Genomic DNA, 24248 nt, shown 5'->3' on the forward strand with positions numbered 1-24248 from the left:
ACCCTCTCCATAATTATATTGAAACTAATGGTATTGTGATCACTGGACCCGAAGTGCTCCCCAACACATACCTCCGCCACCTGTCCCGTCTCATTTCCTAACAGGAGGTCCAGCACTGCCCCTCCTCTAGTAGGTACCTCTATGTATTGCTGCAAAAAACTATCCTGCACACATTTTACAAACTCCAACCCATCCAGCCTATTTACAGAATGTGTTTCCCAGTCTATGTGTGGAAAGTTGAAATCTCCCACAATCACTACCTTGTGCTTACTACTAATATCTGTTGGGCGATAATAATCAATGTTGGGCGAGTCCAGAACCAGGGGCCACAGTCTTAGAATAAAGGGGTGGCCATTTAAGACTGAGGTGAGAAAAAACTTTTTCACCCAGAGAGTTGTGAATTTATGGAATTCCCTGCCACAGAGGGCAGTGGAGGCCAAGTCACTGGATGGATTTAAGAGAGCGTTAGATAGAGCACTAGGGGCTAGTGGAATCAAGGGATATGGGGAGAAGGCAGGCACGGGTTATTGATTGGGGATGATCAGCCATGATCGCAATGAATGGCGGTGTTGGCTCGAAGGGCTGAATGGCCTCCTCCTGCACCTATTTTCTATGTTTCTATATTGTGGAACAATCTCACTTTGCACTATTTTCTTGTGCTATTTAAACGGATACTCAGCTGGTAAAGGGACCTGACAAGGGCAACTGCAGAATTGACTACAGTATTTCAGAAGTCCAAAGAGCTTGCTGAAGCTAAGAAGGTTGGCTTTTAGACTGCAGGGAGATATGAATGATTTGCTCAAATGAGCAGCAAAGGGGCAGATGGAATTTAATCCAGAGATGTTTCTGTCATTCTCTATGTGTTATAATGCATTTAAGGAGGAACAAAAACACAAGAGAACACATGACAAATGGGAATATTTTGGAAAACGTGGAGGAACAAAGAGACCTTTAAATGTAGCTACAAAGTTCTTCTAGCTAGTGGCACTAATGAATGGTTTGAAAAAGCACATGAAAGGCTTTGCTTTGTTTACCAGCATAAAATATAAAAGTAGAAATATAATGTACGGAGAGATCTTGGGATCCAAGTTAGAAATAGAAACAGAAAATAGGTGCAGGAGTAGGCCATTCGGCCCTTCGAGCTAGCATCGCCATCAATATGATCATGGCTGAGGAAGGGTCTCAACCTGAAACATCGCCTATTTCCTTCGCTCCATAGATGTGGCCTAACCCTCTGAGTTTCTCCAGCATTTTTGTCTACCTTCGATTTTTCCAGCATCTGCAGTTCGTTCTTAAACATGGCTGATCATCCAAACTCATAGATCCTGAAAGTAGCAACACAAGTAGATAGAATGGGAAAGAAGGCATATGTCATGCTTACTTTCATTGATCAGGACATTGCGTATAAGAGTCAGGAATCATGGGGCAGTTTTATAGGACTTTGGTTAGGTCACATGTGGAGTATTATGTGCAGTTCTAGATGCTCCGTTACTGTAAGAATGTGGAGGTTCTGGAGTGGGTGCAGAAGAGGTTTGACATAAGGCTGTCCAGATTAGAGGGGAGGATGGACAAACTTCGATTGTTTTCTCTGAAGCACCAGAGGCTGAAGATTGTCAGCCTTTTTTTCACAGGATGGAAAGGTTAAAGACTGGAGGGCGTAGCTTTAAGGTGAGGGGGCAAAATTTAAAGGAAATGTATGGAGCATGTTTTTTACGTAGAAGAATGGTGGGTGCCCGGAATGCGTTGCCAGGGGTGAAGATGGAGACAGATACAATAGTGGCGACTAACATGCTTTTTAGATAGGCACATGGATAGGCAAGAAATGATGTGGATTACATGAAGACAGAGGAGATTAGTTTAACTTGGCATTCTGTTTGGCATGGACATTGTAAACTGAAGGGCCTGTTCCTCAGCTGTGCTGTTCTATGTTCCACAATGCTAGCAGTCTATATCACAAATAGTAGGTATGTTGCAAAACTTACCTTCAGCGGCGCTGCAGTTCTGCCGCTGCCCGTGTGCGCGACTTTGGCGCCTTTGAGAGGGGGGCGGGTTTATCTCAGCACAACCAGCAACATCACCGCCCAGCCCATTTAGTATCGCTCATGCTAACCGCTCTTCCTACATATATTTATGCTTTCTACCAATCTTTTGTGGTGTTCTCTTTACCTTCTCTTTAACTTTTTCAACACACTTGCCCCACCCTGCAACCCCGCTCCACCCCTCTGGTTGCCCTGGATATCAATGAACACAAACTTTGATAATCTCGTTCTTCAAATTATTAAATTATCTAGCCGAGGATGATAGTAGTCAACAGCTCTAGCCTGTGCCAGTGCCTTCAAAGATTTAATTATCCACATTACATTAATCTTCTTTGCAACCCTCCATCTATTTCTAAGTGCACGTGCATTCCCTATTGGAACACTGTTATTAAAACTGTTTCCACCCTCCTTTTAGGCAATGCATTGATATCATAATACTCAATTTTCTCCTCTTATGATAAATCTACCTCACAAGAACTTTCAACTTTCCCAGTGGCATCTGCCAATTGTCTTGCCACAGTGTGAATAAGAGGTACATTTGGAATGTTAGCTGGGTAATTCCGAAATTAGAGCGGGATAGTCGGCAGAAATTCTGCCGCAGTTACTAAATGTATTTCAATTTGGATCCGCAAAAGGAGTTTACAAGTTTGATAACGCATCTCTAACACAGTTTCATGCAAATATTTCATAACAGTTGTTGGCTTGCTCTTTGTGGTCTTCAATGCAAGGCATGATTTCTCTTCTATATCTGATCTCTCTATATCATGGAATGAGTTAATGTTTAAGCACCAAATAGTGGATGGAAGGGTGGCCACGCAGTAGTGGGAGATGTTATCCCCAGGTGATCTGGCCTGATCTATCCTGTCCCCTCCCTTTGTCAGTTCATCCTGCGGTCCTGAATCGTGCTGTGCTACTAGTACAGACTCATTCCTATGCCTCATTTTTGTGGTTTTTGTCTCAATTCTGAACCATGTGTGTCAGTCTCCTGGCATGTGTTTTGCTGGCATGGCAACTGGTGTTGTTTCTCTGTTACTCTTTATCTTACGGTATGAATCTTCAATCACATTCTCCAAGCTGTAGGATGGAGTTGTTTCGGAAAAGGATCCTTTATAACCTTTTTCTAATTTAATTTAAAAAATGCTAGGAAGAGGAGTAAACGTTTTAGGATTGTCGCTCAATCTTTGTGTGTTTTTTTATTATCTGAACTTTCCATGTATTTATTTCATATTTAAATTCTGCATCGGTGATGTTCACCACTAGATTACCTTTTAGCAAATTTGCTTCAAAATCAAAGATTTTCTCCTGATTTTCTGGATATCACTATCAGAGACAAAAGTTTTTACTGGTCCAATCAAATCTAAAATTTTAAACATTCTTGTCAATTTACTCACATATTCCCTTTCGACATGGATTATAACCTATGAAAATAATTCTCCAATTGTGCTCAGAGACTTCTTAACATATGATTTTTTTTTCTGAACTTCTGTTCTTAAAGATGTGATTGACAGTTGAAATAACTTTGGTCGCATCAATATTTTGGCATTTTAACACATAATCTCAGATTCCTGTTTGCCACTATTATCTGTGCATTTTAGAAACAGCAGATTTTCTTTGAAGGAAACATTTTCCCATAGCGCAGCTGCTGGTAACAGCTGCCTCCTCGGTGCTTCCACTGACCACAGTACTAAGCAAGGACATTCCATTGTACTGGCAAAGGGTATTGTGGATTTGAAGGAGAAAGAGGAATTTAGACAAGCTGGGGGGAACAGGGAATCTGGCATCCATTAAAATTAAGCCCTTTATTCAAGGAATTAGGACCAAGTGCATACCAGCTTTGACATATTGAAGAGAATTGCCAGTGTCATCTGCAGTTCACAAGTGAGGCCATCTCCTTTTGGTGTTTGGTTTGTGGACATAATCCCAAATGCTGAGTTCTGTCGCTAACTGTGAAAGTTACCAGAGGCACGGTTTGATTTCAATCTGCCACTGATGCCATTTGATATGTTGGGAAGAGATAATACGTTAATGCATAATATATTTTTTAACCCCTGATGGAATATCATCTTAGTGAGTAGAAAGAAAGGACGCCATTTTATAGGCTCCTTTCTGGGCGCCAGACTGCCTACCAGTCAAGTCAAGTCAAGTTGGGTGCAATGAAATTCCTTGTTCACATGAAGCTCACAGAGTAAACAATATAATACAGCAATTGTCATTCTGTTTAATAGGTCAAAGCTGCTTTGTACTTGGTCCAAATTTCTTGAATGCATGTTTTAATTTACAAAAATAAATGGAGATGCCACAGAGTAATGGTGGATGGCTGTTTGTCAGGTTGGAGGCCGGTGACTAGTGGGGTGCCTCAGGGATCTGTGTTGGGTCCACTATTGTTTGTCATGTACATCAATGATCTGGATGATGGTGTGGTAAATTGGATTAGTATGTATGCAGATGATACTAAGATATGTGGTGTTGTGGATAATGAAGTAGATTTCCAAAGTCTACAGAGAGATTTAGGCCATTTGGAAGAATGGGCTGAAAGATGGCAGATGGAGTTTAATGCTGATAAGTGTGAGGTGCTACATCTTGGCAGGACAAATCAAAATAGAACGTACATGGTAAATGGTAGCGAATTGAGGAATGCAGTTGAACAGAGGGATCTAGGAATAACTGTGCATAGTTCCCTGAAGGTGGAATCTCATGTAGATAGGGTGGTAAAGAAAGCTTTTGGTGTGCTAGCCTTTACAAATTAGAGCATTGAGTATAGAAGTTGGGATGTAATGTTAAAATTGTACAAGGCATTGGTGAGACCAATTCTGGAGTATGGTGTACAATTTTGGTCGCCCAATTATAGGAAGGATGTCAACAAAATAGAGAGAGTACAGAGGAGATTCACTAGAATGTTGCCTGGGTTTCAGCAACTAAGTTACTGAGAAAGGTTGAATAAGTTAGGTCTTTATTATTTGGAGCGCAGAAGGTTAAGGGGGGGACTTGATAGAGGTCTTTACAATGATGAGGGGGATAGACAGAGTTGACGTGGATAAGCTTTTCCCATTGAGAGTAGGGAAGATTCAAACAAGAGGACATGACTTCAGAATTAAGGGACAGAAGTTTATGGGTAACATGAGGGGGAACTTCTTTACTCAGAGAGTGATAGCTGTGTAGAATGAGCTTCCAGTGGAAGTGGTGGAGGCAGGTTTGATTTTATCATTTAAAAATGAATTGGATAGGCCTATGGATGGGAAAGGAATGGAGGGTTATGGTCTGAATGCAGGCAGATGGGACTAGGGGAAAATACGTGTTCGGCACGGACTTGTAGGGCCGAGATGGCCTGTTTCCGTGCTGTAATTTTTATATGGTTATATGGTTAATTCTATACGGCCATCGTAAAGCCTGTCCTCACCTTCTCCATCATGGTATGATTTGGCTCAGCCACCAAGCACGACATCCGGAGGCTGCAGCGAATCATCCGATCAGCTGAGACGGTTATTGGCTTCAACCTTCTCTCCATTGACGAACTGTACACTGCAAGGGCCAGGAAGCGAGCGGGTAAGATCATTTCTGACCCCTCTCACCCTGGCCACAAGCTCTTTGAATCACTACCCTCTGGAAGGCGACTCCTGACTGTCAAAGCTGCCACAGCCAGACATAAAAACATATAAACTACCACGAGTAGTAGCTCTACTGAATAACCAAAAATCTGTAGCTTCTTTTTGCTCTGGTATTTTATTTAATTCACATGTTTAATCAATAATGTTTTATTATTAATATTTAATGTTTTATGTGTCATTCCTAACTGTCACTGCTTGTCATGTTGTCAATTGCGTGCGGAGCACCAAGGCAAATTCCTTGTATGTGAATACTTGGCCAATAAACGTATTCATTCATGCATGAAAGGTTTAGAGGGATATGGGCCAAATGCAACAGGTGGGACGTATAGATGGGGCATCTTGGTTGCCATGGACAAGTTGGGCTGAAGGGCCTGCTTCTGTGCTGTATAATTCTATAACCAACTCATTCTTCTTGTCTGGCACCATGGTTTAAGATCCCAAATCTCTTTCTGTACTTCATCTCACCTTGTTATGGAGCCCGCTGCCAAAATTGGTGTCATCAGCAAACATAAGTATTGAATTAACGTTATACTTGACCACACAATTGTGGGTGTACAGGGAGTAGCGCAGGCGATTGGGCAACAACCCTGAGGAACACCATTGTTGAGAGTCAGGGTGGAGGAGATCATATTACCAATTCTAACCAACTGAGATTCTGTCTGTCAGGAAGCCCAGATGCCATTTGCAGACGCTGGCACTGTCAAATTCCTGAAACTTAGTGCTTAGCTTATTTGGTATTATGGTGTTGAAGGCTGAGCTGTAGTCAGTGAATAGCATCCTGACATAGATGTTCATTTAGAGTCATAGAGTCATAAAGTCTTACTGCATGGAAACAGGCCCTTCAGCACAACTTGCCCACACTAGTCAACATCTCTCATCTACACTAGTCCCTCTTACCTGTATTTGGCCCATATCGTAAATCTGTCTTACCCATGAACCTATTTAAATGTTTCTTAAACATTGCCATGGTACCTGCCTCAACTACTTCCGGCAGCTCGTTCCATACACCTACCACCCTTTGTGTGTAAACATTACCACTCGGGTTCCTATTAAATATTTCTCCCCTCATCTTAAACCTACATCCTTTGGTTCTCGATTCCCCTACTCTGTGTGTCTACCCGATCTATTCCTCTCATGATTTTGTACACCTGAGATTTTGTCTCCAAGATCACCCCTAATCCTCCAGTGATCCAAGGAATAGAGTCCTAGCCTGCTTAACCTCTCCCTATTGCTCAGGCACTTGAGTCCTGGCAACATCCTCGTAAATCTTCTCTGCACCCTTTCCAACTTGACAACTTCTTTTGTATAACATGGTGCCCAGAACAGAGCACAATACTCCAAATGCTGCCTCACCACCCAAAACTCAATACTCTGACTGATGAAAGACAATGTGCCAAAAGCTTTTTTGACCACCCTATTTACCTGTGATACCACTTTCAGTGAAGAATGTACCTGCACCTAAAGCCCTCTGCTCTACAACCTCTACAACACTCCCCAGAGCCCTACCATTCACTGTGTAGGGCCTGCCCTGCCCATAATGCAAAACCTCACATTTTTCTGTATTAAACTCCATCAACCATTTCTCAGCCCACCTGCCCAACTAATCAAGATCCTGCTGTAATTTTGACAACCATCTTCACTATCTGCAATACCATCCATTTTTGTGTTAATCTGCAATCTTGCTAATCATGCCATGTCCATTATCATATAAATCATTGAAATAGATGACAAACAGCAATGGGCTGAACACTGAGGCACACCACTAGTCACAGGCCTCCAGTCCAAAAAGCACCCGAAACGTCGCCTATTCCTTCGCTTCATAAATGCTGTCTCACCCGCTGAGTTTCTCCAGTTTTTTTGGTCTACCTTCGATGTTTCCAGCATCTGCAGTTCTATCTTAAACATTCCACCATCATCCTCTGCTTTCTTCCATGAATCCAATTTTCCAACCATTGGGCTCCCTCCATGGATCCCACGGGATCTAACCATACAGAGCAGCCAATTTGTCTTCTTAATTACCTGCTGTAACAATATGTTTACTTTCTACATTTCATTCAACACTGCACCGATCTCCTGTGGCTCGACACATTGACTCTTAGTTACTGCACCTATCTCCTGTGAATCGACATGGTAGCCCTATTCTCTCCCTCTTTACTCTTTTGCCCTTATATACTTGTAGAATCTCTTTTACGTATTTGTCAAAGCTATCCCATGTCCCCTGTTTGCACTTCAGATTTATCGCTAAATTGTACTATCACTCCCGCTATACTGCTGACCCTAGCTACTTAGACCTGATAAATAGACAATAGACAATATGTGCAGGAGTAGGCCATTCGGCCCTTCGTGCCAGCACCGCCATTCAATGTGATCATGGCTGATCATCCACAATCAGTACCCTGTTCCTGCCTTCTCCCCATATTCGCTATCTTTAAGAGCCCTAACTAGCTCTCTCTTGAAAGTATCCAGACAACTGGCCTCCACTGCCCTCTGAGGCAGAGAATTCTACAGATTCACAACGCTCTGCGTAAAAAAGTGTTTCCTCATCTCCGTTCAAAATACTTACCCCTTATTCTTAAGCTGTGGCCCCTGGTTCAGGACTCCCCCAACATCGGGAACATGTTTCTTGCCTCTAACATGTCCAAACCCTTAATAATCTTATAAAAGGTTTCAAAGGAACCCCTCTCATCCTTCTAAATTCCAGAGTGTACAAGCCCAGCTGCTCCATTCTCTCAGCATATGACATTCCCACCATCCAAGGAATTAACCTTGTGAACCTACGCTGCACTCCTTCAATAGCAAGAATGTCCTTCCTCTAATTTGGAGACCAAAACTGCTCACAATACTCCTGGTGTGGTCTCACTAGGGCCCTGTACTACTGCAGAAGGACCTCTTTGCTCCTATGCTCAACTCCTCTTGTTATGGAGAACAGTTGAGTATAGGAGCTTTCTTCACTGCCTGCTGTACCGACATGCTTGCTTTCATTGACTGATGAACAAGGACCCCCAGATCCCGTTGCACTTCCCCTTTCCCCAACTTGACACCATTTAGATAATAATCTGCCTTCCTGTTTTTGCTACCAATGTGGATAACCTCACATTTATCCACATTAAACTGCATCTGCCATGCATCTGCCCACTGACCCTACCTGTCCAAGTCACCCTGCATTCTCATAGCATCCTCCTCACAGTTCACACTGCCACCAAGATTTGTGTCATCTGCAAATTTACTGATGTTATGTGATCCCTTCATGTAAATCATGAATATATATTGTAAATAGCTGTAGTCCCAGCACCGAGCCTTGCGGTACCCCACTAGTCACTGCCTTCCATTCTGAAAGGGACCCGTTAATCCCTACTATTTGTTTCCTGTCTGCAAAACCAATTTTCTATCCATGTCTACCCCCAATAAATGCCTAATTCTTTTCTTGATGAGAGCCTTTATTCCTCTTAGATTAGATTAGATTAGATTAGATTGTTTATTGTCATTCAGACCTTTCGGTCTGAACGAAATTTTGTTTCCCTGCAGTCATATATATAATAAAAAAATGACAAAAACACACAATCAACACAAATTTAACATCCACCACAGTGAGTTCACCAAACACCTCCTCACTGTGGTGGAAGGCAAAATCTTAAAGTCTCTGTCTCTTCCCTCCTTGTTCTCCCTCTGTGCCGAGGCGATCCAGGCTCCAGATGTTGTGACCCCACCGGATCTTGTCATCCCAGGTCCCTTACACCTGCCAGCCATGCTCTTTAATGATATGGAAGATGCTGGCTTTGTACTCTCCCTACCTCATGTTTTTAAAGCCTTCCTCTTACCAGATGTCCTTTTACGCGCAAACAGGAAATGAATCTTTATTATTCTCTACCTCAAAGGCACAAAAAGGCAAACCCAAGATGTTTGAGATTTTAGTGCAGTCAGAAGGAGTGGTGTGCTAATTAGTCTTTAAGGTTTTCTCTTCAAATTTTAAATTCAGATTTCATTTGATGCCTTCGTTTATATATTAATTTCAATGAATCCTTCCTATTTGCCAGTCTCTGGGCTTCTTTGTGGTTTAATAGTTCCATTTCCCACTGCGAAATAAATCAAAATAACTTATGTAGTGGTCAAGAATGTAGCCAAGAAGTAATAACTGGACTGGTGTATCAATCTGGATTATGGTGCAGATCTTTTATCCATACAGTGGGATTTGAAAACTGATGTTTGACTCAGATGCAAGAATATTACCTCCTGAGCCATAACGTGCAGTGTCATGAGGCACCGAGTTGCTAAATGGGGATCATTATGCCTGGGCTCTGTTAGTAGTATGCTGAGGTCACAGTCAGATGAAGGTCTCATTCGTCAGCTTGGTCTGCAGCTGTTGGTTAGTGGAGCTATTGGTTTGGGAATGGCAGCCCCCTGAGAATTTCATGGATGTCATGAAGTATCTGTTAGATGAGTATCTATAAGCATTTGATTAAAGATTACTTGCAGTGATTGTTTAGCATACCCTTCTTCCCAAAGCCACAACATGCGTGGAAAGCAAAGTGGAAACACAGTGGCTAGTCTGCAAAAGTAAACTTAATAAGGAATGTTAAACAAAACTGAAAGATTCTAACACAAAAACAGGGTCTTTGACCCCACTGGGCTTTTTGTGGCAAGTCTAATCACAACATCAGCAAATAGTTCCATTTTTTTGTGTATCAACATTTTAAAGCTTTCCTTCAGGATTTTTTACTCTCTTCGGGCCTTTGGTGATGGTACCCACAGTCAGAAGGTGATACTTCCTTCATGGATTATCTTTTTTTGTCATCATCTGCAAGATGAAATGTGAAGAAAATACCGCTCGCTAGAATATCACACACACACACACACACACACACACACACACACACACACACACACACACACACACACACACACACACACACACACACACACACACACACACACACACTTCACCCACACACACACACACACACACACACACACACACACATCACACAGTTTGCCTTCACCCCTACAACAAATATCAACCAGTTCTACCTTTCTATTGATTGTCTCAATGCTTCCATTGTTCTTTGTTCTGTGACTGCTTGCCCTATATTTAATCTCACATTCATCTCATTTCCTACAATTAAACACTGAACAAGAAAAGACATTGCCATCAGTCCTCATCACAAATCTACAATTTCATTACAATCAATGAAATTGAATTTTTGAAGCAGTGTGTAACGTACATACATTGCTGCTTCGCACATTCAGGGCACGAGTCAAGGACAAATGTACCAACCCTGCTTGAGATAGATCATATGAAATGAAGTTTACTTGGATGGTACCCAGAAAGTATGGATTGAAACCCCCAGCAAAAAGTAAAACTTAAAGGAGTGGAAAAAAAGAAGTGTAGAACAACAACAGCAAATGATTGAAGCCATAAACAAGGACAAAAGTTGTGATCATTTTCCAAACACTATATTCAGCAATAAAGCTAAAGTGCCATCATTGTTTTGGGGTGAAAAACTTAGGGAACTGTATTTCACCAAAAAGCTCAAAGATCGATCGGCTGAAATTCTGGAGTCATGACACTAAGATTGTGTCTGTGTGTGCCCTTTTTGTCAGACCTTGCTGAAAATGTTTGTATCAACAGGAGGCTAGATGGTTTAGAAGGAACAAATTGATGTCAGTGTAGAAAGGAACCGCAGATGCTGGTTTAAACCGAAGATAGACACAAATTGCTGGAGTAAAGCAGCAGGACAGGCAGCATCTCAGGAGAGAAGGAATGGGTGATGTTTTGGGTCTGAAAAAGGGTCTTGACCCGAAACATCACCCATTCCTTCTCTCCAGAGACGCTGCCTGTGTTTTGTGTCTAACATCAAATTGTTGTCAGTGTCAAGATTGGTCATCTGTAATGCCTATCTGCCGTATAGGGCTTTAAAGTCACTCCACAAGCAATAGATGTGGTCAAATATTCTTCCTGAAACTACACCCCTAAACAATGGCATAGTAGAGATCATTTTAAAATATGCCTCACTTCTACTATAGCATTCATCCCAACATTACGTGCCTTTCCACGAGACAGTGGGGGTGGGACTGATGGTCGAGGGCACCGATTGGACGAGAGAGACGTCGGTCAACAGGCAATAGGGTCGGGACATGATTCAGCGCGATGATTGGAGGAGGGAGGATTCGGGGGGGGGTGGTGTGGGACTGAGGATAGAGCGCGGTGATTGGAGGAGGGAGACGTGGCACAGACCTGCGCATCCGCAGCCAGGATCGATCCCGGCCGGGTCTCCGGCGCTGTCCCGAGTGCCCCCACCACGGGTGGCCAGAGAGGTCGGCAGCAAAGATCCTCCGCTATAGGATCTTTGGTCGGGAGTCAGACGGGCCCGGTGCCCCCAGGCCCACAACCAGCGCAGAGAAACAGCGCTAAACCCAGCTCAACTCTGCCTGTCCCACCAGGTGAGCCTACAGCCCTTCCATGACTTGCGAGAAATATGGCCAGCGCAGAGAAGCAGCGTTGGTGTCCCGTCAGTCCAGACAAGTCTGTAGTTAACCCGGTGAGACAGCCAGAGTTGAGCTGCATTTAGCGCTGGATTGAGCCTCGGAAGCCACGCGCGCGCGTGTGTGTGTGTGCGTGGCCGCCAAAAAATTGTGTCCCCCGTCCCCTCCATGTTTTGAAAGCGAGTTCCGCTCTTGTCACAACACAACCACTGGGAGAAACAGGACACATACTTCCATTGTCCCTGGAACCTACTGCTAGCAGAAAAATAAGATTATGTTAGTATTATTAATTTTTCTTCTGTGCTTTTGCAGGGCACACACATGTTTCAACCGCTTGGATCTCCCTCCTTACCCATCATATTCTATGCTGTATGAAAAGCTGCTCACAGCTGTGGAAGAAACCAGCACCTTTGGTCTTGAGTAACAGAAGTGCTCACTTCTCATGACGGGTTGTACTACTGCAGTGAACAAGAGCATTCTTGTTTTACAACATGAGAAGCACAACATGAGCATGTGTGAAGAGGATGCCTCAAATGTACAGTATTACGGACATCTCTTGATCTCTGAACTGATCAAGAAAGGAACAAAACATTGATGTTGAACCATTGTAACTACTTTCCTGCTTGGATTCATTTTTTGTTAATTTTTGTAAATAAACATTTCTCCGTAACAAATGGACTATAGACAATCTCATGCAATTAAAGCCTTTTTTTTCTTGGCAGGGCCACTTATGTTAAAGGCAACTAATGTAACCTCATCAACACTTCACAAATTAATGTGTAAGAATCATTGATTGTAATCACATCCAATTGCAAATTCACAGAGGATCAATCTTTGATTTGTGGAATATTTTAAGGAACTTCACTGTCAGACAAGTACATATTAATTAGCTGATTGGCTGGTTTGAAAGTCACATGATACTCAGGCTGCACTTCCTGTACAATCATGCTGCTGTATAAGAATGTCAATAAAACTTTGTTATGCCACAATATTTATGGTCTTCTTGTTATGCAGTTCCTCCATAAATTGTCTTAAGCAGTAACCTGAAAGGCAGCAGTTGTCAATGTTAGATCAAGAATCAAGAGTGTTTTATTGTCATATATCCCGGATAGAACAATGAAATTATACTTGATGCAGCACAACAGATTATGCAAACACAGTATAATATGATAAACGAGAGAGAGAAAAGAAAAGCTCAATGCATATATATACACATACAACATACCTATATATATATATATATACACATACAACATATATATATATATATATATATATATATATATATATATGTTGTATGTGTATATATATATATATATATAGGTATGTTGTATGTGTATATATATGCATTGAGCTTTTCTTTTCTCTCTCTCGTTTATCATATTATACTGTGTTTGCATAATCTGTTGTGCTGCATATATATATAACAAACAAAACAGTGCAACACTAATAATAATAGTCTATTGTAGTTCAGAGCCAATATGAGGTTGTAGTGTTTAATAGCCTGATGGCAGTAGGGAAGAAGCTGTTCCTGAACCGGGACGTTACAATTTTCAGGCTCCTGTACCTTCTTCTCGATGAAATGAGTGCAAGTAGCCAGGATGGTGTGGGTCTCTGATGATGCTGGCTGCCTTTTTGAGGTAGCGACTCGGATAAATCCCTTCGATGGTGCGGAGGTCAGAGCTGGTGATGGACTGGGCAGTGGTCACAACTTTTTGCAGTCTTTTCTGCTCCTGGACGTTCAAGTTGCAGAACCAGGCCACAATGCAACCAGTCGATATGCTCTCGACCGTGCACCTGTAGAAGTTCAAGAGAATCCTCTTTGACATACCGAATCTCCGTCATCTTCTCAGGAAGTAGAGGCGCTGATGTGCTTTCCTTATAATTGCATCAGTATGCTGGGTCCAGGAAAGATCTTTGGAAATATGTACGCCCAGGAATTTGAAGTTTTACGGACATGCATGGGTGATTGAGGACCATTGCACATTTAACTTGAAAATTGTTGTTTTAGAACTGGTTATGTTGTAATGTTTTTAAAATATGATGGGTTTTTTTAAGTTAGCTGCAGTAGGAAGGCCACATGTTTAATATTCCTATTGCACCAAGATAAACTGTCCTGATTTCTGATGAAGAGAATTAGAGATGCTGTGAGGAAGAAAAAAAATCACCTCGAGGGTAATTTGTTTGTGGAACACATTACCCGAATATGTGGTGAAGGTAGGTACTCCCACAACATTTATAAAGTATCTGGGTGAGCACTTTAATTGCCAGAACTTAGGCCTGTTTCTATGTTGCATGACTATGATTCAACGTGCTGTGGTCTATCTTAAACTTTGATGGTAATCATTCCCCCACATAAATGTTATCAGTTCAGAGCAATGATGTTCTCTGGAACTCCAGATGTTGCAGGAGACCCGATAGAAGTATTTCAACATTTTGTGTGCATAGATAGGGTAGACAATCGGAACCTTTTCCCCAGGATAGAAAATGAAATATTAGATGGCATAGCTTTAATGTGAGAGGGCAATGTTTAAAGGAGATGTGCGGGGCAATATTTTTACACAGTGGGTGGTGAGTGCCTGAAACGCATTGCAGGGGATGGTGGTTGAGGCATGATAGTGGCATTTAAGAGATGTTTAGACAGGCATATAGATGTGCAGGGGATGGAAGGATATAGATAAGATTTGGTCTTGGCATCATGTGTGACATAGGCATTGTGGACTAAAGGGCCTGTTCCTGTGCCGTACCATTCTATGTAGTATTTTCTTGTTCTTTCTTCCAACAATTTGTCCTGAAGCGAATAGTTCAAACCACGATCTGAAGAATCAATTAATTATTTTTATACAGGAATACAAAGAATTAAGAAAATAGAAAAAGCTATTAATAGTGATATATAAAATTGATCAGATTTTTTTAGGTCACATCATTCTCGTCAATTCCTATTTTTTTAATCTTTCCACACTGTACTTTTTTTTCCTAAATTTAAGAATTTGTTTTCTGCAGACGAGATCAGATTTTTCTAGGTCACCTCAATCTTGATATTCTTACTTTTTAATCCTTCCAAACTGTACTTTTTATTTGTAATTTAAGAATTTATTTTTTGCAGACAAGATCAGAAAAATAACTTTTAAATGAGTGATGTGTCAATGTTCTTCTATGAAGTTATGATATCCAAATCTAATGATTTACATAATACAAGAAAGTATCTTTCGTATGTTTCAAACAAGTGATCTTCAGTAATTACAAAACCAACCAAAATGCATTCAATTACATTCAGCCCATTAAAATAAAAATATCAACTGGTTGCAAAGGTCACAAATGATAGCTGTCATAGTGTCATACAGTGTGGAAAGGGGCATTTCAACTCCACTTGCCCACACCAGCCAACATGTCCCAGCTACACTAGTCCCACCTGCCTGTGTTTGGTCCATATCCCTCCAAACCTGTCCTATCCATGTACCTGTCTAACTGTTTCTTAAATGTTGGGATAGTCCCAGCCTCAACTACCTCCTCTGGCAAGTTGTTCCATACACCCACCACCCTTTGTGTGAAAAAGTTACCCATCGGAATCCTGTTAAATCTTTTCCTCTTCATTAAACCTATGTCCTCTGGTCCTCGATTCACCTACTCTGGATAATAGACTCTGTGCATCTACCCGATCTATTCCTCTCATGATTTTATACGTGACTCTAATGTCTAGCAAAGTGCATTGTCGTGTTTTTGTAAACACCACATTTTTAATCTAGAGTCGCCTCGGCAAAAAAATTGCCATGGCTTCCATTGTGATCCCTATCAAGGCAATTATGTTATTAGTCAGCACATGCCAGTTACAAGCACACATTCAAGATTCAAGATTCAATTTAATTGTCATTTGGACCCCTTGAGGTCCAAACAAAATGTCGTTTCTGCAGCCATACATTACAAACAAATAGACCCAAGACACAATATAATTTACATAAACATCCATCACATCGCTGTGATGGAAGGCCAAAAAAACGTATCTCTCCACTGCACTCCCTCCCCCCGATGTCAGAGTCAAAGTCAAAGCCCCCGGCTGGCGATGGCGATTGTCCCGCGGCCATTAAAGCCACGCCGGGTGATGCAAGGTCGCACACCGGGTCTTGGTGTTAGAGCCCCCGGTGTGCGCTCGCAGAGTCCCGCGGCCATTCCAAGCCGCGCGGGGCGGTGATGTCAGACCCCGCTCCAGGAGCTCTTCGACCCCGCAACTCGGGTGGGAGAAGTCGCCGTTGCGAGAGCCCTGAAAAGTGGTCTCCCTCCAGGGACCCGCGGGCTCCCGGTTCCGCCGTCCGCCAGACCCGCAGTTGCAGCCTCCGAATCTCCGGAGATCGGGCCGCAGCAGCAGCAGCGCTCCACCACCGCTCCACCCGCTCTGGACTCGGCCAGCTCCGCGACGGTGAGGTGAGTCGTCGGCACCAGAGTCCCCGGTCTTCTCCTGTTGGAGGCCGCTCCTCGTTGCAGCCCCAACGACAACGGATACCCGACAAAGAAAAGGTCGGGTCTCCCGTGCAGGGAGAGATTTAAAAGTTACCCCCTCCCTCCCTCCCTCCCCACGCCCACCCACCCCCCCCCCCACACACACACACCCCAACAAAAAATAACAAAAACTACATTAAAACATAGACAGAAAATAATAAAAACGCAGACGGGCTGCAGAGGCCGCTGCTGACAAGAGTCGCGCCGCCTACCGTAATCATAACTTCAATTGCATTCATAAATCCTTTACTTCTTCAAATAATTGAATCCAATTCATGATGGCTCTAATTTTTCCAAGTGCTAGCTACTTTTATGCCAATTATTGTCTCCAAAAGTATCTCTACCAGTAAAGTTAGACTGACAGACTTAGTGGGGTTATTTTCCTGTTTGCTCAGACTGCAAACAGACCATTATCCCAATCTTTTTTATTGAGAAAATAATCCGAGCCTATTCAGTTTATTTCAATATTTTTACATTTCAAAAAACATTTGAACAAGTACATGGATAGGATAGGTTTGGAAGGATGTGCAGAAAGGTGAGAAAAGTATGGTGGAAATGTGCAGGAAGAAACAGCGGATGCTGATTTACATCGCAGATAGGCAGAAAATGCTGAAGTAACTCAGTGTGTCAGGCAGCATTTCTGGAGAAAACAAATCGGTGATGTTTCAGGTCAAAACCTTTTTAGTCTGAAGAAGGGCCTCATCCTGAAACGTCACCTATTTCTTTTCTACAAAGATACTGCACAACCCGCTGAGTTACTCCAGCATTTTGTGTCTATCTTCGATGAGAATAGTATAGCTTGAGCATGTTGGTCGGCGTGGACAAGTTGAGCCAAAGGGCCTGTTTCCACGCTGCATGACTATGATTCTAAGTATAAACTAAGCAGAAATTCAAAGTTCTGGAATCAACTTTGTAAATTGGTTTTGCCAACTCTTGAGAAGAGAGCATAAAAAATTTAGGGTGATGTTCCAATTATAGTACTGAGGCTACGTTGCAGTGTTGGAGGCGATATTTCTCACGCCTTTTAAACAACCCCTTAATGATGTCCTGCGTTCTTTACAGATCTGTGAACAAACACTGAGATGAATGCAAAAGATCCCGTGATGCCACCTTGGAGAAGAACCTCAACTATCTCTTCTGTTTACTAACTTCTTCCTTCCCTTCAATCCACAGATACAAAACAGATCTGGTCTTTAGTACATTAGAATTAGACGGATAGAAAACGTACAAAGCAGACCATTCAACCCCATTGTGTCTATGCCAGTCAAAAAGGAACTCTCCACTATCCAGCACTTGGTCCAAAGCAAGAACACATCTAAGTAGATGTATACACATGATGACTACTTCTGCCTTCAGATATCATGCCCTTGCAACAACTGTAGTCATCTTGCACTCTCATTTCTGTTAATTCATTAATAATATCAGCTGTTCACACATCTCCCACTTACTGTCATGCCTCCTCTCTCCCTCTCCCTTGCACGCATGGGGGGGGGGTGGGGGGGGGGGGGGGGGGGGGGGGGATTTCCTGACAGGGTTTCCCCACACTGGAAATCTGGAGCTAGGAGTTGTGACTTTGGAAGGAGGAATCGGCCTTCCGGGCAAAGTTGAGGGAAAGTTAATTTACTCAGGTAGGTTGATGGATCTCTGGTGTTCTTTGCCTAGGTGGGCATTGGATGCTCAATCAGAAAGAAGATCAATAGGTTTTTGGATACTGGGTGTATCGAGCTACACGGCATTGGTGCAGGAAAGCAGTGCTAAGGTAAAATATCTCATTGAATGGTGGAGGAGAGTCCAAGGCCAAATGACCTCTTCCTGCTGTTGATTTTTATGTTTCAGGCAGTGAGTTCTAGATCTTTATCAAACATGTTTCCTCATCTCATCTCTAATTCATCTGCCAGTTACATAAAAATCTATGCTCTCTGTTTTCTCCCCTCTACAAAGGGAAATAGATCCTTCCTAGTTTTTCTACTTAGGCCTCTCCATTTTATTTTATCGACCTCAATAAAACCATTCCTCAAATGGAGGCCTTAACCAGTCAGCAGAACTTTTCTTAGGCCCCCCCTCGGTCATGGGTGACCATGGGTGTCTCCATGGTGTTATCTATACTATCACTAAAACTCTCATCTTGACCACTGCTTTTTTTTTAAATTTGTGCAAAAACAGTACCCTTTATCGCTAGGATTTTTCACCACCTTACTCACCGTTCTCTCCTCCAATTGTACTAAGCTTTGTTCCGATTGGTGGAAGATTACAAAAGTTATGAAGGTTTTAAAAATCGTGAGAATTATGAGGCGGAAACAGCTTTTAACACTATTACAAAGCAGCCAGAACAGCGTCTGGATGCCGATCAGCTGTTATTGCACCTCAGGTAAGCTTGGATCTGGAACCCACAGAGGAGGACATAATTAAAATGCAAGGTAAAATGCAATTCCTTCCATTTGGCCTATAAATCATGTTTTATTGTGAATTCTTGTGTGAATGTTCTTTGGACACTTAGGTTATTTAAAAATGTAAATCTTTTCTTAAGAAATGGATAGACGTCTAGATCCAGTAATTGAATTTGGAATTAGCTACAATTGGGTAACTAACTAATTATATGCTTTAATTTCAGGTAAGATTGTTTAACATTTCAGGTAATGTTTAATATTTGTTTCAGAATGCTTCAATCTACAATAACTGAAAATTTCTTTCAGTTCTCTTAATTTTGAATTAAGTTATGGCCATTTGACTGTCCTTGATCACAACTTTTGTGTTAAGTCAATGGAAAATCAATAGGGAACAAGATGCTAATTTCCGAGTATGAAAATGGCCATAACTTTTTTAATACTGAAGATATGAAAGTGAATTAGGTGTTAAATTAAACTTATTTTTATGCTTTATCTGATGGGATAAATTGCAGACTTTATTTTTAATGGGGGGCAGTGTTAGCTGTGAGGAGGATGCTAGGAGACTGCAAGGTGACTTGGATAGGCTGGGTGAGTGGGCAAATGTTTGGCAGATGCAATATAATGTGGATAAATGTGAGGTTATCCATTTTGGTGGCGAAAACGGGAAAGCAGACTATTATCTAAATGGTGGCCGATTGGGAAAGGGGGAGATGCAGCGAGACCTGGGTGTCATGGTACACCAGTCATTGAAGGTAGGCATGCAGGTGCAGCAGGCAGTAAAGAAAGCGAATGGTATGTTGGCTTTCATTGCAAAAGATTTGAGTATAGGAGCAGGGAGGTTCTACTGCAGTTGTACAGGGGTGAGACCACACCTGGAGTATTGCGTACAGTTTTTGGTCTCCAAATCTGAGGAAGGACATTATTGCCATAGAGGGAGTGCAGAGACGGTTCACCAGACTGATTCCTGGGATGTCAGGACTGTGTCTTATGAAGAAAGACTGGATAGACTTGGTTTATACTCTCTAGAATTTAGAAGATTGAGAGGGGAACTTATAGAAACTTACAAAATTCTTAAGGGGTTGGACAGGCTAGATGCAGGAAGATTGTTCCCGATGTTAGGGAAGTCCAGGACAAGGGGTCACAGCTTAAGGATAAGGGGGAAATCCTTTAAAACTGAGATGAGAAGATTTTTTTTCACACAGAGAGTGGTGAATCTCTGGAACTCTCTGCCACAGAGGGTAGTTGAGGCCAGTTCATTGGCTATATTTAAGAGGGAGTTAGATGTGGCCCTTGTGGCTAAAGGGATCAGAGGGTATGGAGAGAAGGCAGGTACGGGATACTGAGTTGGATGATCAGCCATGATCATATTGAATGCAGGCTCGAAGGGCCGAATGGCCTACTCCTGCACCTAATTTCTATGTTTCTATGTTTAAAGTTTCAAATTTTTGTAACATTGCTAGTTTACCCGGCTCCTTTTTGTGTACGAAAATAAAAGCTGTTTTAACATGTTTATCTCAGCTAATGTTTCATACTGAACTACAATGTCAGTATCATCCGCGTCCTTGTGGAGACAATTGCAAAATACTAATTACATCTTATCCACATTCGTCTGTAAACGTAATATTTAAGGCCCTATTGTATTCTTAATTAGTGAGAACGGACTGTATTATTTAGATATTACATTGCAACAATGTCTACATTAGCAAATACAAATTGGCTGAAACTCACTTCGAATGCTGAACTGTGAAAGTCTCTACAGAAACACGTTTTTCTCTGCAACTGTTGCCTCAATACCCTATTTTCAAGTCTCCTAATTCATGCACGCCCGTATATTTTTCATTGGTGTCATAGTAATTTCCACAAAACTGGAGGAAATTATAAAAGGATAAAATTAATCCGCATGAATTAGTCTTCATGCGAAAGGCTCCCGCATTGCCTCTTTAATAGCGTTGTGTCATTGCCGTTTTAAGTGGCAGCATGCTGTTTAGTTGAGCCGCGTTGTCAATTAGCATTGTCTCTAGGGCGACGGTAGCTGGGGGGAGGGTTTGTATTCTGGCTGCAGGAGGCAGAGCCGTACATGTGTGTCTGTGGGCAGAGTGGTGCTGCGGAGAAGCTTGTGTCTGTGCTCCTGGGGAGAGTGGGCAGTGCAGGAGGCAGAGCGCTCGTTGTGCCTGTGCTGAGAGGAGCCGGCTCGGCAGTGGAGTGGAGCAGAGGCAGTGTCCGTGCTCTGTCTGTGTCCGCCGTCTCTCGCCCACGTTGGCTTGGCCACCGCAGCCGCCCACCATGACCCAGCCACGGAGCGGGCTGGTGTCTGACATCCAGACCCGAATTTGCAACGACAGCTTCAGCAACCACTACGTACTAGTGGGCAAAGAGCTCGGCAGGTAAGCGAGCGGGAGTGAGTGAGCCTCAGACAAGGCGACAGACACGGGAAGAGACCGCGTGTGGAGGCTTCAAAAGTGCAAGTTGTCCATAGTGACTGAGTTGCGAGAACATGCGTTGTGGAAAAGGGTCTCGAACCGAAACGCCACCTATTTATTTTCTCCAGAGATGCTGCCTGACCCGCTGAGTTACTCCAGCTTTTTGTGTCTATTCAAATCAATGTAGGGTGTCCTATTCACTGTCTCGGGGCTAGTTACCCTACAGCCACATATAATATAATGAGGGGTTGTTGTTTTTTTCAGATGGGAGGAGGAAGAGGTTCAGTTGCATCCTCTCAAAGTTGACACTTTAATAATGACCAATACAGCTGAAGGCTAGAGAGTTAGTTTGATTAATTGCAGGCGGGTTATTATTTATCCTTCTAATTTTGAGGAAGTTGATGAGAAATAATGTGTCTGCAGCAGATACATATTCTGGAGACCTGTTGCGATTTTAGGAATCACTGCCTTTCATTGCATATTGTATAAGTACTAGAATCCGGAACATCATTATTCTATTAACGTTAGATTTTGGAAGACGATATATTCAAGGCATTATTGCTCTAATATAAATATGTCGTGAAATTGGCTTTGCATTACTTTAAAATATTTAGAGAGTTGTCCTTTATTTCAAATATAACCTGGTTCATTAGAAATGCTAAAGGAAATGTGTTCCTGCTGCAGTAAAGTTTCACAAGGTTTATGAAAAATTCTGTAATTGTAAATGGCAGTGAATTTGGTGATGAGATTTCTTTGCCAAGTTCTATTTTATTTCAGATTTGTTCCTTGTGAAATAATTACGTTAAGGGAATAATCTGGCAATCCTATTACACAATGGAGGCTTCAAAAGTACGTCTTTGGGGTTAGCTACTTTCATTTATATATAAACGTTGCTTGTTAAATGGAAAAAGTAATCGTACAAGTTGATACATTCTGGTACATAAGCTGCAGTGTTTTATAAGTACATAGCTCCTAAATGAACCTATTCGTCAAATTAAATCCAGATGGACTAAGGGGTAATTACCAAAAATCTGATATTTTTATCTCTCTGATATTTTTATCTCGTGGTTGTAAAGGAATAATTTTTCTGAAACCGAGCTATATTCATCTTTTTAAAATGGAGTCAATCTGATGTCTACCATTGACTAATTTCGTTTTGTCATCTGAAATATTGCTCCCATTAACTTCCCTTTCAAAGAGCTCAATTAAAGGTTAATCAGTCCGAGTTACCTGTTTGTTTACAAAAGGCGTTAATAAAATTATTGTGTAATTATTTTTTATTTAAATTGGCAATTAACCAAAACAATATTTATGTGGATTGGGAAGTCAGCAGGACTTCTTTATTTATTAAACATGTGCCACTAAGGTAGATTGTTTATATTATAATTGTGATATGATTTTAAAAGCGCATTTTTGCATTTCAACATTAGTGTAAAATGAGCCTCTTGAGACTGGTTATTAAGTTAAATGTTTTTTTTATGACTGGTAACATCTTTGCTCAACTGTGCAGGATAAATTTAATAGAAATCCTCACCCTGGGGGGCATCATCTTCCAAGTGTAACTCACGGTTTATGTGTATTTACATTGTATTTTGGATAATTGGTGTACAGTGAGTCCACTTGGGGCAGCAGTCACTGTTTCGGATTCCAACCAGGCATTACTATTTAACAATGTTTTGCACGGTACTGCATTTTAACTGCAGATTCCCTGTTAAAACTAAATGTATGTGGTATATTAGCCATTGTCATTTTTTGAATATTTTGGAGGTCCATTCATGAACCTGATAACAGCAGGGAAAAAGCTGTTCCTGAATTTGGTGGTACTTGCTTTCAAGCTTTTGTATCTTCTGTCATCCACTGTTAGCAAAAGGCCTCTCTCTGTACACTACTCCTATTCTGTGATACAACCCTTCCCATACCATGATCAATGCTAACATGTAGTCAGTTATCTCTGCAGTTGCATGGTGGTTTCCAATGTATTCCTAATGAAGGTTCCTCATGTGAATGTCAGCTGGGTTCAGTCCAAATTCAGTCTCAGCCTTTAATTTACTATTTTGAGTTTCAGGGTCTGTCTTACCCATTTCCAATCCATAGCTTGTGGTGGATAAGCACAATTCAATCCAATTGCTGTGGAATTCCCAGCTATTTAATTTCATCAATTTATTTGCAAATGTTGTGGACCATTATTTTAAATAAAGCCAATTAAGAATGCCGAATCTAGGGACAATTTTCTTTACACTTTGATAATAATGGCTGCTTTATTATCAAGGGTTAGATAAATTTCGATCCACCGGTCAAATACATGGACTGACAACAAGTACCCACTCCCCTGGTATTTCTTCCAACCTTATCGACTCTTTTTCTAGTATGTTGAACAGACTCGCAGGCAATGTGTTGGTGTTGTCCAATGAACCAAATATGATAATAGAACTCGAGGTAAATGAAATGCTTGGAGGTAGTGATCATAATATGATTAATTTTAATCTGCAATTTGAGAAGGAGAAGGTTAAATCGGAAGTGACAGTGATGCAGCTGAACAAAGGGGATTATGAAGGCATGAGAGAGGAGCTGGCCAAGGTAGACTGGAAAAGGACACTAGCAGGAATGACGGTGGAACAGCAATGGCAGGAATGTCTGGGCATAATCCGGAAGACACAGGATCATTTCATTCCAAAAAGCACGAAAGATTCTGAGGGGAGCAGGAGGCAACCTTGGCTGACAAGAGAAGTTAGGGATAGAATAAAACTAAAAGAAAAGATGTATAACACAGCAAAGAGTAGCTGGAAGCCAGAGGATTGGGAAACTTTCATAGAACAACAGAAG

At 41.8% G+C, this 24248-nt stretch overlaps 2 protein-coding genes across 3 annotated transcripts in view; both read left to right on the plus strand.

Moving 5' to 3' along the window:
- hecw1b (HECT, C2 and WW domain containing E3 ubiquitin protein ligase 1b) overlaps positions 1 to 13114 on the plus strand; it is a 451931-nt gene extending 438817 nt beyond the window's left edge. For both annotated transcript variants that reach the window (XM_055656760.1, XM_055656770.1), the window contains one exon: positions 12437 to 13114. In XM_055656760.1, the coding sequence (XP_055512735.1) occupies positions 12437 to 12548 (112 nt within the window). In that variant the 3' untranslated portion in view covers positions 12549 to 13114. The remainder of the gene's footprint in view (positions 1 to 12436) is intronic.
- Positions 13115 to 21136: 8022 nt separating this feature from the next.
- stk17a (serine/threonine kinase 17a) overlaps positions 21137 to 24248 on the plus strand; it is a 93338-nt gene continuing 90226 nt past the window's right edge. The window contains exon 1 of the mRNA XM_055656782.1: positions 21137 to 21389. Within this exon, the coding sequence (XP_055512757.1) occupies positions 21289 to 21389 (101 nt within the window). The 5' untranslated portion in view covers positions 21137 to 21288. The remainder of the gene's footprint in view (positions 21390 to 24248) is intronic.

The sequence above is a fragment of the Leucoraja erinacea genome, chromosome 2, assembly GCF_028641065.1.
Source record: "Leucoraja erinacea ecotype New England chromosome 2, Leri_hhj_1, whole genome shotgun sequence".
Classification (NCBI taxonomy): domain Eukaryota; kingdom Metazoa; phylum Chordata; class Chondrichthyes; order Rajiformes; family Rajidae; genus Leucoraja; species Leucoraja erinaceus.